Source organism: Haemorhous mexicanus, chromosome 25 (genome assembly GCF_027477595.1).
Source record: "Haemorhous mexicanus isolate bHaeMex1 chromosome 25, bHaeMex1.pri, whole genome shotgun sequence".
NCBI classification, from domain to species: Eukaryota; Metazoa; Chordata; class Aves; order Passeriformes; family Fringillidae; genus Haemorhous; species Haemorhous mexicanus.
Genome location: NC_082365.1, coordinates 1,656,923 through 1,672,197, shown reverse-complemented (window position 1 = coordinate 1,672,197; position 15,275 = coordinate 1,656,923). Strand labels below are relative to the sequence as shown.

The following is a 15,275-nucleotide window of genomic DNA, read 5'->3' as shown; positions in this document are numbered from 1 at the left end:
GAATTCCCACATTACACCTGGTATGTGCTGAGCTGGCACTCTTTGGTTTGGGCCATTTCTCTTCCAAAGAGAGCAAGTGCTGCTCCATGGAGTGGTAGAAGATGGCCCTGGCAGTAAATTCCCTGGAATGTGGTGTTTTATCAGGTAACCTGAACTGCCATCAGTCTGTTATCAGTTAAATGTGAACTTTGTCACAGTCTGGGCTGTGCTGCTCCTTCCCAGGCCGAGCAGGGCCCGCTGGGTGTGGAGGCAGCACAGATTCCAGTCACCCAGGGCTGCAGGTGAGCAGGAAACAGAATGGGATGTGGTGGGATAAGCCACAGGAGGAGGAATTTCAAAGACAATTTAAGTCTCTGGAGGGGTGAATGTGCCAGGGTGTAACACTCAGGGCACTGAGTGGAATAAATCCCTGTGGGAAGCTGATGGAAGTGGGGAATGCTGACAGCGAGCTGGGGGAATGAGGAGGATGCAGGAGGGGGAAATGGGAGTGTGGATTTGCCAGAGCAGATGGTGGGCTCACAAAGAGGTGATGGCTGCCAGGGTTTGGGAGGCTGGGCTCCCTGCCGGCATCCACGCAGCCCCTGGGATCTGCCAGGGCCTGGGGAGCTGCTGCAGGCCTAGCCCAGCAGTCAGGAGCAGATCCCAGCTCCTCAGCCAGGCCTGGCTGCTGCAGTTCCAGCCATGGACCGTGGCACAGGCAGGAGCACCGTGTGAGCAGCCAGAGAGAAAACCCACTCCATGCACACACAGCTCAAGGCTTATGAGCAGCAGCAAGTCCAGAAATCAGAGATGGTCTGTGAATCCTTGAGGTTTCTGGGGGTTATGAGCCACTTCTGCATCGAGGCTGCAGAATTTGATTTGTTGTATTTTTTTTTTAGTGGTTCACTGTGAAGTTAGAGGCGGGAAACAACAGAGCAGTCTGTGGCTGGGCTATCAGGCTGCATTCAGGAGGCTTTGCCAGGAGCAGTGAGGGATGGGTTGTGTTAAAGCCAAAGCTGCAGAAGCAGCTTTTTATTTCCATCTATTGCTGTGAAAAGTCTGGCTCTGTGTTGCCAGAGGGGGAAGCTGGGGCTGCTGCTGAGCCCCAGATGGGATATGCAGTCCCCAGGGAGTGTATCAAGGAGATGCTTCTGCTGGGAATGAGGAGTTTGGGTGAACATCTGCTGTGGGAAGGGTCGAATGCTGCTCCACAGAAGCCACAACCCTTGTTCCAGCCCATTTTCAGCTGCTGCTGAGGGGTCTGGTTGGTTTAAAGAGTGATGTGGTGGGATGGCAGAACACTTGAAGTGGCTTCCAGCAGTCCAAGAGCGGTTGGGAGTCATAAAAATGAGTTCTTTTTAAAAAAAGTGGGGTTTGGTATTTGTTCTAGTGTGGCTGATGGTTCACAGCAGGGATCTGATAGTGCCCTGTGTACTCCTGGGGAAGGCTCCAACTGTGCCTGTCTGCTGCCATTCCCTGGGGAAGGGACACAGTGCTGTTGCCAGGGAAGGGGAGGATTGCCCTGTCCGAGGTCAGGGTCGGGCTGTCTGTCCCTCCATGTGTCCCCAGCCCTTCTGGGTAAGCACCAAGTCCAGTAGAGACAGCAGCAAGAGCAGCAGGGGGGCTCCAAGGTGCAGCTCCCAGGCTTGTGCAGGCAAGGTGCTTCCCTCTCTTCCCTTCCCCATCACAAGGGAGCTGCTCCTGCTGCATTCCCACAGAACAGGGCAACGCTGGGTCTTCCCCTGGTCCTGCTGCTGTGATTAATCATCTCACCCACTTTAAACCTTCTCCTCTCCACACCCTCCCGTGCACACGGATCTCTCTTTAATTACACACCTGAGCACAGGGTTGCTGAAGGTGCTTGTGCCACAGGCACAGGTGTGCACCGGGCTCAGCAGGGAATTGTTTCCTAAGTACTTCTTTAAGAATTCAAAGGCTGCAGTTACTGGCTGTGACTCTGCAGTGTTTTGTCTCTGTGTGATCTTGTGATGCAGTTTTGGAAAGTTTTTGTTTGCTTGCTCTGGTCGATGCAGATCCATGTTCAGGGCTGGGTCAGGAGCACCAGGCATTAGCCCTGCCCTGCTCCACTCGCCCAAGCCAGTGGGCAAAGCAGGACTTGTGGTTTCACAGCACCTGGGACACATGGGAATTGGTGGGTGGGTGGGTTCCTTCCTGTGAAACCCCTTTGAGAGAGCCCTGTCTTGCTCCTTTCCCAATGGGCTGTGGGCAGCTCCAGGTTTCCAGGGTTTGATTGGCAGAGAGGGGGATTGGAAGTGGAAGGCTCTGCTCAGCTGGGTGTTGGGGAAACTGCAGCTGGCAGGTCTGACAAACTCCTGGATCCAGCAGGAGGGGAGGGCAGGAGGAGCAGTGTCTCCCCTTCCCTTCTGCTCCCTGTGTGCAGCAGGATGGGCCCCAGCAGTGGGTGTTGGTGAAGAGGAGCTGCTCCACCGGTGCCATGGGTCCCCTCCAGCTGTGGAAGGCCCTCTGGCAGGGAGCAGAACTTTCTGGAGATGAATGGCTGGAACAGTATTTGGTGTATTGGGAGCAGCTGAGCCAAGAAACAGGGTTCATCCAGCTGGGTTTTTGTGAGCTAATGCATCATTTCAGTGAGACTGAAGGACAACAAACAGAATAGAAAAGCCATGGCTGAAAGGTGTGGCAGAGTACAGGTAATATGGAGTGGAGGAAATGCATCCATGTCATGCCAGACCAGAAGGAAAGCCCCTCTCAGCTGCCCTGGGACAAAGCACAGGCAGTTCCTGGAGGCTGAGCCCCTCCTGTGGCAGTGCCCAAGGGCCTGCCAGGCTGGCTCTCAGCAGAGAACATGTGCTGACACCTCCACTCCGTGTGAGCTCATCGCCTTTCCAGGCTGTGCCATCCACCCCTGCTCTGTTCTGCTCCTCAGATGCAGCTGTGGAGTGCTGTAGTGCTCAGGCTGTGCAATCCTTTCAAGGTGAAGTGTCCTCAAGATGAGAAGGTGCCTCTGAACACGGGTGATGGCTCTTTCCTCTTGTCACTGCAGCACGAGCTGAGCTGGCACTGTCACTGTCCCAAAGAGCTCACTCCAGAGTACAGCTTAGTCATGGAAATGAGATAAATCCTATTTCACAGAAACTGGTAAAAATAAAACTATCGGGGATTGATTTGTTTCTATAGCAACCGACTGGCGAAGTGAACACAGCTGCTGTCTGCAGGAGGGAGGAAAACAGAGCTGGAAATGTCGGTGCACCTGGGCTGGCTGAGCCTGGGGCTGGGGAGGGGGCAAAGGCTCCAATAAACACAGGGCAGGAAGGTGTCAGCTGCCTTTGGAATGAAATTTGAGCTGGAATGTGCCCTCTTTACACAAAACCTGGAGAGCCTCAGAGCTCTTTATGTCCTGCTTCCAAAAAGTTGTGCTCCTGCCCCTCATGGCTGGGGAAATGCCCTGCCCTGGGTCAGGCAGGGCATTAATGCCACATGGTGCCTGGGTGTCCATCACATCACATCACAGCACGTTTCTAGACCTGAATCCTAAATTACTTTGTCCTGGTGCTGTAACTCAATGAGAAATATTCAGCTTTGAGAAGTTTGGATGAATCAGATTGGAGTTAAACTTTTTTGATTGCTCTTTAACTGAATGTGGTGCTGGATGCTCAGCAGGGATTCCTGCAGGTGTTTGTATTCTGGAAGAAAATTCAGTTGGGCCTCTAGACTGCTGGATAAGGGGCTTAAGTTTGGAATTGTTTCTATCTCAGCAGAGTGTGGATTTGTGTGGTTTTTATTTTTTCCTAAGCCAAGGATTTTAGCTGGCTCTGGCACACACAGGATGTTGAGGTGGCTGTTTCCCCAGGGTTAGTGAGGGTGAGCTGTTTAATGTTTGGGAGGCTGCAGGATGCCAAGTGCTGAGACTGTGCTTAGGTCCCTTCTTGGCTTGCTGTCATGTAGCTGTTAAGGGTTCCAGGTGAAAATCAGAGTGTACATCTGACATAGCAGGATGCTGAGGGAATTACAGGAGGAGGAGTGTGTGCATGGCTTCCCTGGGCACTGCAGGAGCCTGAGTTATTCAGCTGGAGGAAAGTCGAGCTGGAGTTGGTGTTTAGTTTTGGTAAGCCCAGGTACATTCACACTCCTCCCTTGTTATTTTAATACGTGGCTTCTTTTAAAGGGAAATTAGATTTAAAAATAAACCTCAAGCTTTTTCCAGTTCAAAGGAAGTGTCTGTAGTGCAATGTACTCAGGATAGTCCTCAGTACACGAGAACAAAACCCTGTCTGAGAGTGAGTGCCATAAATATGATGTAAATACATTATCTCATTAGATTTTTATCTAATCCCATTGCCTGCTGTTGTGCAGAGTCCTGAGGCGAGCAAGGCTGAAGATGTCATAGGTGGTCTTTCAAATCTAATTTTGAAGTGGGTTGGAAATTAGGTGAATTGACTTTTGCCTCATCCTAATTAAGGCACTGAGAAATCCGCTCAAGTTTGGCATTACAGAGTGCCTGATTTTAGAACAGAATCTGATTCCAGAGGCTGGGTGCCTGCTGAGGTTTGAAGCACCCCCGTGCAGGGACCCAGGTGGGCTCCACAGGCTCTTCCTCACTGCTGTCAGTTTCAGGAATCAGCACAATTTTTTTAGGCATCAGGAACAGGATTAGGATAAAGCCTTAAGCTCTGAAGTCTTCAAAGCTTTGCATCATCATCTTGGTTCTGTTACAAGGACAGTGAAATCCACCAGATGACTTAAATAGGAGACTGTGTCCTGTGGGCTTGTGCTGGTTTTTTCCTAGTGCTTCTTTCCAGTGTTTTCTTAAGCCTTGGTTTCTCACTGCACAGTGGGGACTCTATCAGAGTTGATTCCCTGCAAGAGATGTTTGACCTCTCTTCATCCTGTGATCCCCATGGATGACTTGTGCCTGTCCTGGAGTGTGGTTAGTAACCACCTTTGCATGGTTTTCAGTTACTGCATTGCCCCTGTGCCCCCTTCACAGCTCCTTTCAGCCTGGTGCAGGCTGTGAAGCTGTGTCTGAGCTCCTGTGGCTCATCTGCTCTGGGTCAGAACAGCTGAAAATGGAACTTGGACGATGTGTGGAATTTGTGCTGGATTTGGCATTTTGGAAATATTTCCTCTAATCTCAACAGAAAATATTTCACAGAAGGAGTGAAACAGGATGTGACCTTGACATTCCTTTTCACTGGAAATAAAGACTAAAGAGAATTGGTTTAAAAGCTCTGAGGATCCTGGTTGTTATGGGGTGTGAGTTGTTACAGCTGAGATATAATTATTTGCTGGGACAGTCACAGTAACCCTGAAATTGTTTGAAGTCATGGAGAGTTTTATCCTGCATATATTTAGGAGTCTGACTGGCATATGTACATTCCTTCTGTACATTAAAAATGTCAGGCTGGGAAAAGCTCTGCTGCTGAAAGCAGCTTCTGGCTGGGAGAGCTGTATTGAACAGAGAAAAGGCTCAGAGCTGGGTCTGTTATTCTTGCAGAGAAGTGTGCAGAAATATTTCAAGAGGTTTGGAACATCTTATGTTGTATATGTTCCCCAAAGAACGAAGTGTTTTTTCTGGTGAGGAAAAGCTGTTTGAGGCTGTCATTGTAGGCAGGGTCAGAGCTGGCATTTGGGTGAAACCAGGGCTGGAAGCTGCAGATCCACCATGAAATATGTGGGAACATCTCTCTTTGCTGCCTGTTCCATTATTGGTTCAGTTTTCCTGCATTGGGGGTGGGTGCAGCTGTCCCTGGCAGCTCCTGGGGAGGGGTCCCTGCTGTTCCAGGGCTCTCAGAGCAGGGCAGCACTGTCAGCTCCATCCCTCTCTTTGACTGCCTGGCTCATGCCCTCAGCTCTCAGCACTCGTGTTTTTCAGCTCTAAGCTTATCTCTGTACAGATAGCACAGACAAGTAATGACAACTCCTAGCAGCTATCTCGGGATTTGGGAATTATCTCCTGCCTTGGCCATTCACTCCTGATCCTGCTCTCTAACAGACTGGATTTCAAGGATGCTTCTGGAGTTAAAGGATGTCCTTTCTGGTTTCCATCCTCCTTTTCCTGAGCTTTCCCTTAGGAACTGTTGTCCAAGTCAGTGCTTTCTCTGCCTGTGTAGCATGACATGACAAGCAGGGCTGATCACAGAGCTCTGTGGCTGCTCAGGTGTGTCCCCTGTGTTCCCATCTGAGCCACCATGGGGTCACTTCTCTGTTTGCCCTCCTGCTCTCCCTGTCTTTGCTCTCTCCTTTCCCTGCCACTTGCTCTTTGGGCACCCAATTAAAAAGCTCATCAAGAAGGAATGTCTCTGGAGTCAGTGGTATGTCAGTGCCTTGTTTGTGTCCCGAACTGTTGCCAGTTAATCTCTCCTTGCTGTGTCTTTCTTTAGCCCTCGGGGACTCCTGGCTAAGCTGGAGCTGGATTGGTACAGGCTTAAATGGAGCCATGTGGGTGAGTGGCTGGGCTGCTGGTGTGGGCTGTATTCAAGGGTAAAGTGTGCTCCAAACGCTTCAGTGGAAGCTTTGTTGTGGCTCTGAATCCTCCAGCCCGTGTCCCCTTCCTCCAGGGCCTTGCCTCTCATCCTGTCATTCTGCTGGTTGGTATCAGAGCAACTCATTTCCTTTTCACTCCAGCACCGTTTTTCTCCTGCCTGTCCTGATGTCCTGGGCTGCAGCCCAGGGATCCCTCCCAGCATCCTGGGGTCTCCCCATGTGCATGGAACTGAGCACTGCAGTGCCAGCAGCGATTCAGAGTCCTGTCACTGATCTGGGCAATGTCACAGGGGAAGGGGGATGTCGTGCCAATCTCTGTCTCACTGCTTTCAGTCTCCCTAAGGCAAAAGTGCACTCTATGTGCAGTTGTTGGTACAAAATAATTGCATTTGCTTTTTTAATTGCTGTAGGGAAGAGGTAATTCAGTCCCTGAATCTCTGTCTCTGCTTGACTTGGCCTATTTACCTGCTTTTCATCTGCCCCAGGTCAGACACATCATGGTTCAGTGTTCAGGCATCAGGGCTGGGCAGCAGCCAGGCTGAGAGGGGTGTGAGCAGCATTTGGGAAGGGGTGGGCAGCAGCCAGGCTGAGAGGGGTGTGAGTGTGGGTGACATGGCACAAAGTGAAGGGCCAGTGCCCGGGAAGAAGCCATGGTGGCCCAGAGGAGCAGTGGAGCATGGCTGGCTGGGCAGAGCACACAGACCTGGAGAAGTCCTTTAGTGCTGAGATGGGAGAACATGGGTGGTTATTGTCTCTCTGTAGAGAGGTCTGAGACTGCACCAGGAGGAAGGTGTCCATGTTTAAATGGAGTATCACCATCCCCATACCCTTCTAAGTGCAAGGTGCTAGAAATCCCAAATTCCCACTAAGATGTGTATTGGATCAGATCTCAGTGGGTGCTGGAAACAAACATTTACTCTGAGGTGTGTTAATGTTGTCTGACAGTGAGCTGAGAGTGACACGTTTTCTGCCATCCCAAAACCCTTAATTGACACATCCATCCCCTACAAGGGTACTGGCAGGAGGGGGAGGGCATGTGCTCCACCACAATTTTTTCTGCACAAGTTCCTTTTGATGACATTTTTACTCCAAGCTCAGAGCTTTGTGCCTGTCAGAAGGGAGCAGCACAGATGGACATGTTGGGCTCCAGACACGATGCTCCATTGCTGTTGGCTGACTGACATGTCCCATGGGATTCTGCAGCTTGTTAAATCATCTCACAAAGGAGAAGGGGGAGGGAGAGCCCAGTGCAAGGTTGCCAGCTGCAGCCAGCTCAGTGCTGCAGCATCAGCTGCTTGGTGGTTTTGATCAGGAATTTGTGGCTGCCCAGGGTTTCCTTCTATTTCTCTGGAAGTGCTCAGTGAAGGGAAGGCCAAGGGAAAGTCTGGCACCTTTCTAAGGAATTGTGCTTCAGTGGAGCCCAGCAGGCTGCACCCTCTACATGGGTCTTGCTAATTTTCCCTGCATCTTATTTATTTGTTAATATTGTGTTTTCTTCCACATAGTGCATTTGCTCCAGTGCTGTGGGAGCAGAGCTGAGCTGCAAATGGAGAGTGAGAAATGTTTATCTGAGCAGTGCTCTGGTTCCTGTTTGCAGTTCCGGGATATTGGTTTATGACTCTGATAATGCTGTTCAGGTCGTTGAATTTCTGCAGGAATGTTTTGGTTCCTTTTGCTCCCATTCCTCAAAACCCCATCAAGTCAGATGCAAAAGAAGAGAACGAGGCACAGAACCAGTGAGAGGTTTGTCAGCATTTGGCAAGTGTTGTCAAATCTCTGTCCTCTTTTAGGGGTCACTCCTGCCTTGAATGAACCAGACTTCATGTCAAACCCTCCCATCTCCATTCTGGGTGGTTGCCTCTCCATTTTCCCTGCTCTTCCCCTGCCATCATGCTGCCTTTGGCCAGGCTGTGGACAAGGAGATGCTCCTGCTGTCACACACATCAGACCCCAGAGCTCCTGGACCCCTCCCAAAGGCCCTGCTTGGCTTTCTCTGACTCAGTGGCTGACCCTTTTTGCACTTCTCCCAGCCAAGCTTGTTTGGCCCTGGCCCTGAGGTCAGAGCCAGTGTTGGAGCCTGTGTTGTGGCCTGTCATCAGCTGGGAATGCTCCTTAATGGGAGTGGGTTGCAGAGTGCCTGTAATGCTTTTAAGAATAAAGAGCAGCATATGCACTCAAACCAGACCTATATTTTTCCTGTCCTGCAGCTCTTTATTTGCCCCTGCTCAGAGGGATTCTCTGATGTAGCACACGCTCCACGCCTGGCCCAGCCTTTCTGTCCCCACTGCCACCCCCCACCATACATTAAGTTTAAATAAATGCATTTTCACTGCCAGGAGCCATCCATAAGGCTAGGGCTTGCCTCTTCCTAATGGGGGGTTTTAGCTTGGATGGACACATTTCTATTAGTGATGCCAGGTTCCTTTCCCATGTGAGCTGCAAGCCCAGGAGTTAAATGTGTGGTTGTCATGGGTCTGTGCTGACCCAAAACAGCCTCCCCTGGAAATGAGGAATGGGAGATGGTAGGCAGGTTCTGAGGGAAGCAGATGAGCTCACCTTCTGCCTCTCAGTTCCTGAACTGATCCTTCACAAGCTGCTGTCACTTCACAAACCTGTGCAGGTTTCCTGCTCTTGGCCACCTGCTGCACCTGAGGAACAAAAGGCTCTGCTCCTTTCCAAGGGAGAAGGGATCATTTGGCTGTCAGAGGATTGGTTGCTGCACAGTGTTGCTCCACTGGTAGAAATGCTGGTTTCTCACAGCACCCTGTTGACCTTACATTGGCTGAACTGTCTGCAGGTGTTGGGCAATGAGGCTGGAGCTGTAGGCAATTGTTGTTGAGAGCTGTTGCTTCACTCAGAATGAGCTGGTGAAGTGGGAGCTCTGTGCAGAGGGCCAGGCGTGGCTCTGACTGCTGCAGTGTGTCAGTCAAAGTGGACTGAACTTGAGGATTTTCACTGGAATCCCTGGTCAGTGCCTCTGCTGGAAGTGGGTCTGATTACAGAGCCCAGGCTCGGCAGCTCTTCTTCTGGCTGTTGTGTTGTGCTGTGTCACCTGGGTCCCTTCTATGTGTCCTGCCTTTATGGTGGTCCCTGCTTTTCCCTGTCCATTCTGGCATCTTGTACCTGAGTTCATGACCCTTTGACTTTGAGGAAAATCTACCCACTTTTCTTATAGCAAATTAAAATCTGGGCCAAGAAGTTGAGGAGTGCAGAAGGAGAAGTTCATAGTTTGGCCTCCTCTGCAGCCACTCCAGCAGCTGGAGTCTGACCAGCTGTTCTCCTTGGGCTTTCTCAAAACCTGCCAGGAGGTGCTGAGAGTCCCTTGCCCCAACAATACACTGCTTTAATCTCCTCCAGCCTTGCATCAGCCATTTGTTTATAAAGGCTGTTGTAGTATCTGGTGGTTGGGGCTCATAAAAAGCGGGGTCCCCGCTCTGTTGGAGTCCCACCATGCCAAACCCTGCCCGCTGGCAGGGTGGCTGCAGCAGTGCCTTCCTCACACTTCAGAAAAACATAAGCAGCTTCCTAACCCTGAGGCCTTGCCCAAAGCCTCTGGGTTGTTTGTGTTCCCTCTGTAAGCAGGAAATACCAGGGGAGGGTCGCAGGAATCCAGTGGTTGTGTGGATGTGCATGGCTGGGATGTGTGACTGACCTGCTGTGGTGGCCTCTGGGCAATGGACTCCAGGGAATCCTCCTCCAGCCCTCATTGCCCTCCTGACACTCTGTCTCTAAGGCTTTGAGTGAAGTACACAAACATCTGGGGCCAGTGCTTTAAACTTCCTGGTGCCTTGGGGCCAAGCCACTCGTGTTTGCTCGTGTTTCATCTTGCTTTTTGTTTTTGGGTCTGTAAATACAGGGGGTCCAACAGCCTCTGCTCTGCACAAGCACCCTGAGCTCTCCTGGTGCTTCCATGACCCGTGGTAGTGAGACCAGAAAACAGCCCCAAAGCTTCATCAATTTAGCTGAAAACACCACGTTGTTCTCTAGGCTTGGCCCTGCTTTAGCTCCTTGCCTGGGGTGGTTTTGTGAGAAAAGTTACTACTGCAGTTGGGAAGAAAGAAATGGAAAAGCAAGAGGACAAATGTGGTCCTGTTTAAAGGTACTTTGGGGTTTTACTGTGACCTAAAGCATGTGCTTTATTCAGCAGTTTTCCCAAGCAGGAAGTTTTATTTAAGGCCTTGCTGAATCATAGAGCAAGAGAAAACTGAGCACAAGAAATAGTTTAAATGAGCAGATTTTGCTGTTTTCAGAGCTTTCCTGATGTCCTCAATGTTGAGTCTTAGTTGTCTTAAGCAGATGTCATCAGAAGCATCTTCAGATGCTGCCCTGGTGCAGCAAAGGGCAGGTGAGACCCAGGTAGTCCTTTGAGAACAGAGACCACAGGGTAAAAATAACCCCCCTCTTTGATGTGAAGGGGTTTTGGGGGGAGTGAGGGAGAAAAGCAATCAAAAAGCAGCAGTGATCAAATTGGCTCCAGACCTTTACTGGGAATGTATTTACAGCATTCTCCTGCCTGTCCTGTGAAGAAATCAGTTTTTCTGTTTAGAAATCAGAAAGAGCCCAAAGTCACAGAGAGTTCTGGGCTTTGTGTTCTGCTTTTCTCAGCACCCTCTTTCCATACCTCAGGAGAATTGTATGGCCTTGCTGGCAGAGCTGAAGAGGAGGGAGGGGAGTGATGTACTTTGCTGCAGTCCCCACATTTAAATATAAATAGTTATCCTCTTGGATCCTTCCAGTCTGATCTTATGGGTGATTTGACCTTTCTTTGATAAAAGCTTTCTTTATTTGCAGGAATAAAAAGGCAAAGGGGAGGAGAGGACACAGCAGATGTGTTTTTTTAAATATCTTTAGCTCCTGGCAGTTGGTTTCTGCAGCACCCAGTGCTCACTTCCTGGGCTCCAGCTTTTCTCCCCCTCTGAGCTCCTTGGACAAACTTTGCATTTTACTTTAAAGCATTGACCTGGAGATTTCTAAGGAAGTGTTTTATCATGGGGACACCACGCTCCAATGGGACAGATGCCCCAGGCTCTGGTCCCCAGCCCTGCCCACTGCACCACTGACCCTGGTTTTCCTCATTTCATAACTTCAGCTGAAAGAAACATTGTGTTAATTGCTGCTGGTTTTTCATGTGTTCACCCTCAAGCAGTTTGAGCTCAGCTTCCAAACACAGCTCAGTTTAATGTGTAAAACCACGGGACGCTGGCACTGCCCAGGTTACAGCCCAAGCAAAGGCAGCACAGGTGCAATGTTAGAGCTGCTCTAGACTGCACACAAGGCTTTCTGGCACTAGTTCTAACCATTAATTGCCATGTTAAATCCAGCAATAAATTATTTGGGCAACCACACTGCAGGAGCCCGCTGCCAGGAACAAACCAGAGCTGAGTGCTGCTCAGTCCCCTTCATGCTCCAGGCTGGATCAGGCAGGGCACTCCCACACACCCTGAGTGGGAGTTTTTGGTGTCTCACTGACCTTCTGCATGTGGTTTAAGGCATCATCCTGTGAACAGTGTTGTCAGTGCTGGAGGTGCCCTGCATGTGTGTATTGATCTGCATGTGTGTATCCTCCTGGAGCACAGGATGGTGTGTGGCGTGCAGGATACCTCAGGATAAGCCTCTCATCCTTTGCAAATTGGATTTTGTGGCTCACTTGCCTGTCCTCTTGGATAAAGTTTCCCCTTAGCTGCCTCTCCTCTAGCAGAGCTCGGGTTCTTCTCTAGACTGCAAAGCCTTTTATAATGCTCTGCAGATCAGGAGTCACTTGGAAGGGACAGGGACAGACTTTCCATTTCCCACTGGAATATGCTCCAGAGGGAGCCTGCTGCTTCCTTCCCTTCTGGAGTTCACTCAGTCTGCAGGAGATTCCCTTTGGTTTGGTGCCTTTCCTGCTGGGTGGCACTGAGGTGCTCCTGGCTAGCAGCCTCCCAGTGATGGCTGCTGTTTTAGAAAGCCTCTGGGCCCTGTGAGTTGTTGTGATTTCATACTGGGGAGGAAATGGATTCCTCAGGGAAGGCCAGCTTCAAACAGAGCCACAGCTGGCTGATTTTAAACCATTTCAGCTGGGGGATCAGAGGGTGCTGTTAGATTTTACCCCCAAAGAAAACAAAGCAGGAAAATGCATCACGTTAGCATAAGTAGGATTTTCAGGGTTTGTAATAAGCCCCTAATTCCTAAAAGGATGGTGTATGAAGCAGGCCAGCATACACAAATGATGGGCTGCACTGGAGAGCTGAACAGTTCCTGTTGGCTTGTAAGAATGTACTGGTTTGAGTTTCATGCCCATTTCTGGGAGAGGGTGGTGACCCTGGTGTGGGACAGTGTCACCACACTACTTCCACAGCAAGCTCAGGAGCAGCACTGGCCTCTTACTTGTGCCATTCTGTGCTGATGTGAGCAGGACACCCTGCAGGGGCTGGGGAAGAGTAATCCTTGCCAGGGTTAATACTTAAATCTGTGCTACTTGACTTTTGAGCAAGGGAGGGAAGTTAATGCTCTCAGAAGAGACCACCTACTCTTTGGTGCAGACTGCCAACAGCTGACAGATGGAAGTGATTTTGGGACAGTGAGAAGTCAGTGTGGAATCACAGTGGTGACCAAGAGCAGACTCTGCATCCCACAGTCTTTGACTTACACCCACCCCTTGTGACTCTTGCTGTGGAGAAGGACAATTTCCCAGAGCCACCAGAATTCTTCTGTGGGGTGTGAATTAGCAGTGGGTCGATGGTTTGCTGTCTCTTGTGGTTCAGTCTAATAGACCCACGTTCCTCTGAAGATGCTTTTTGGCAAGGCTGTGTATGGCTGAAGGATGTGAGCAGTGGGAGCTCTGATTGGAGAGCAGGATTGAGGTGAAGCAGAGCAGTGATTCCTTGTGCTGACCCCTCTGCTCTGTGCTCCGTGTGCTGCCCCTGACCACAGCTGGTGTGAGAGCTGTGCCAGCCCTGCCCTTGCCCTGTCCCTGTTTGGTGTTTGCCTAAGTGTTCCCTGTCTGTTTTTGTCTTGCAGCATCTGGAGGGGGCCAAACGTGAACTGTGTTGACAGCACTGGCTACACCCCACTGCACCACGCTGCTTTGAATGGCCATAAGTGAGTCCTGTTCCCAAGCCTGGGGTGGCAGGGGGTGGATGCTTTGTGCTTCCCTGGCCACCGTTGTGTGCTTCATTCACCAGCTGAGGCACTGGTGCAGCACTACTCCATCTTCAGGGGAAGTGGAGAATGTCAGTGCTTTGGCTGATGGGTGATGTTACATTTCCAAACGCTGAGGTTTTCAACCCTTTTTTGTTTCTAAGCAATTTGGATGAGCTGTAACACAGTGTGAAAGGAGCTGCCCTGGTGACAGTCCCTGCAGTCTCCCTGGTGCCCAGGGTGGTCTGGGCCTGCACCATTTTACAGTTGCCTCATGTGCATATCACATTTTTAGGTAATTTTAGTGTGTTAGATCTCATGTTTCTCATTGCTGCCTAAGATACTGAGAAATCAAATAGAGTTAAAATCTCTGTTCACCCTCGTTGTGCTGATGCAGTTCACTGTGCAGCAGAGGCTTGTGGCTGACTTCAGCCCCTGTTCAGCTCCATTAGTATGGAGTTAATGTGGATCCTCCCTGAGCTCATCTCAGCATTATTTATTTCCTTTTTTTTCATTTCCTTTGGCAGCATTTAATAGGAACACTTAAAAATCGCATTTCAAGAGGCTCTCTGAAACACTCCTGCTCAGATTGACTTCTTGTTCAGTACTTGCTGCAGAAGGGGGGCTGTGAAACAAGGACTGAATGTCTCACAGAAGTTGCTGTCTCTTGCAGGGATGTCGTGGAGGTTCTGCTGAGGAACGACGCACTCACCAACGTGGCAGATTGTAAGGGCTGTTACCCCCTGCACTTGGCAGCCTGGAAGGGAGATGCTGACATTGTGAAGCTCCTCATCCACCAGGGCCCTTCACACACCAAAGTGAATGAGCAGGTCTGCCTGATTTTCTCTAATGTTTCATTGAATCACTTCCCTGGCATGGAGAGAGACTCCTGCAGCTGACTCCTGACCCTTCCCAAACCAGTAGCAATGGTTGTAAGGTCCTACCTGTTGGTGGGATAGGAGGGGCACTGCCTGAAGCAATACATTCAGTTCTGAGTTAGTGGTAGGATGAAAAGGTATTTAAGTTTCATAGACAGACACATAAATGTGAGAACTGCTCAACACTTAGGAAGTGGTCTCCTGCTTCTGGGCTTCTAAAACTAACCCACAGTTTTCCTTTCAGCTGCTGGATAGCTGAGCAGGTTTCTAGTTCTGCAGAGGATCCATTGGCTCCCTCCTTTGGGAACTAATCCAAGCAGCTTTGTTCAGTCTCTTTGGCCGTGCTCTCTTAGCTGCTCTCCTGGCTTGTCTCTGGCACTTGCTCCAGTTCACTAATTTGTAAGTTCTAAGATAATTTTAACACTACTTGCCCCCAGATAAATCCCTAGCTTAATATTAAAGAATTATTTTTGCAATCAGGCAAGAAAAAAAAAAGCCTCTTGGATTTGTTCCTTTTGTCAAGCTGGCTGTTTTGGTCTGGGGTGCAGAGGGAGTGAGGGGTATGAGACAGCTGTGTCCGCTGCAGAAGGCTGGCTCCTGTGGAACTGCCCATGGACATCAGAGGTATCTTAAATCCCAGGGAACTTCTGAAAGGCCCAAATATTCCTGTTGTTGCAGAGTTTTGTTTACAGGAACTGGTTTCATGAATGAGGCCAGCTGAGTGCTGTCACTGAGCTGCCCCTCCCTAGCACAGAGTGAGAGGCCCAGACCAGTGGTTAAAGCTGCAGTGGGCTGTGGTTGTCCTGTCCCTAAGGCAGGAACATCTGATGACCCTGT

At 50.1% G+C, this 15,275-nt stretch overlaps 1 protein-coding gene across 5 annotated transcripts in view; it reads left to right on the top strand.

The window, feature by feature from the left end:
- Positions 1-15,275, top strand: part of ANKS1A (ankyrin repeat and sterile alpha motif domain containing 1A) — a 72,817-nt gene that overhangs the window by 2,464 nt on the left and 55,078 nt on the right. For 4 of the 5 annotated variants that reach the window (XM_059867679.1, XM_059867678.1, XM_059867677.1 and 1 more), the window contains exons 2-3: positions 13,441-13,521; positions 14,234-14,390. In XM_059867679.1, the coding sequence (XP_059723662.1) occupies positions 13,441-13,521; positions 14,234-14,390 (238 nt within the window). Of the gene's footprint in view, positions 1-13,440; positions 13,522-14,233; positions 14,391-14,772; positions 14,838-15,275 lie in introns of those variants that run through there. The other variant, XM_059867680.1, reaches the window with a different exon arrangement.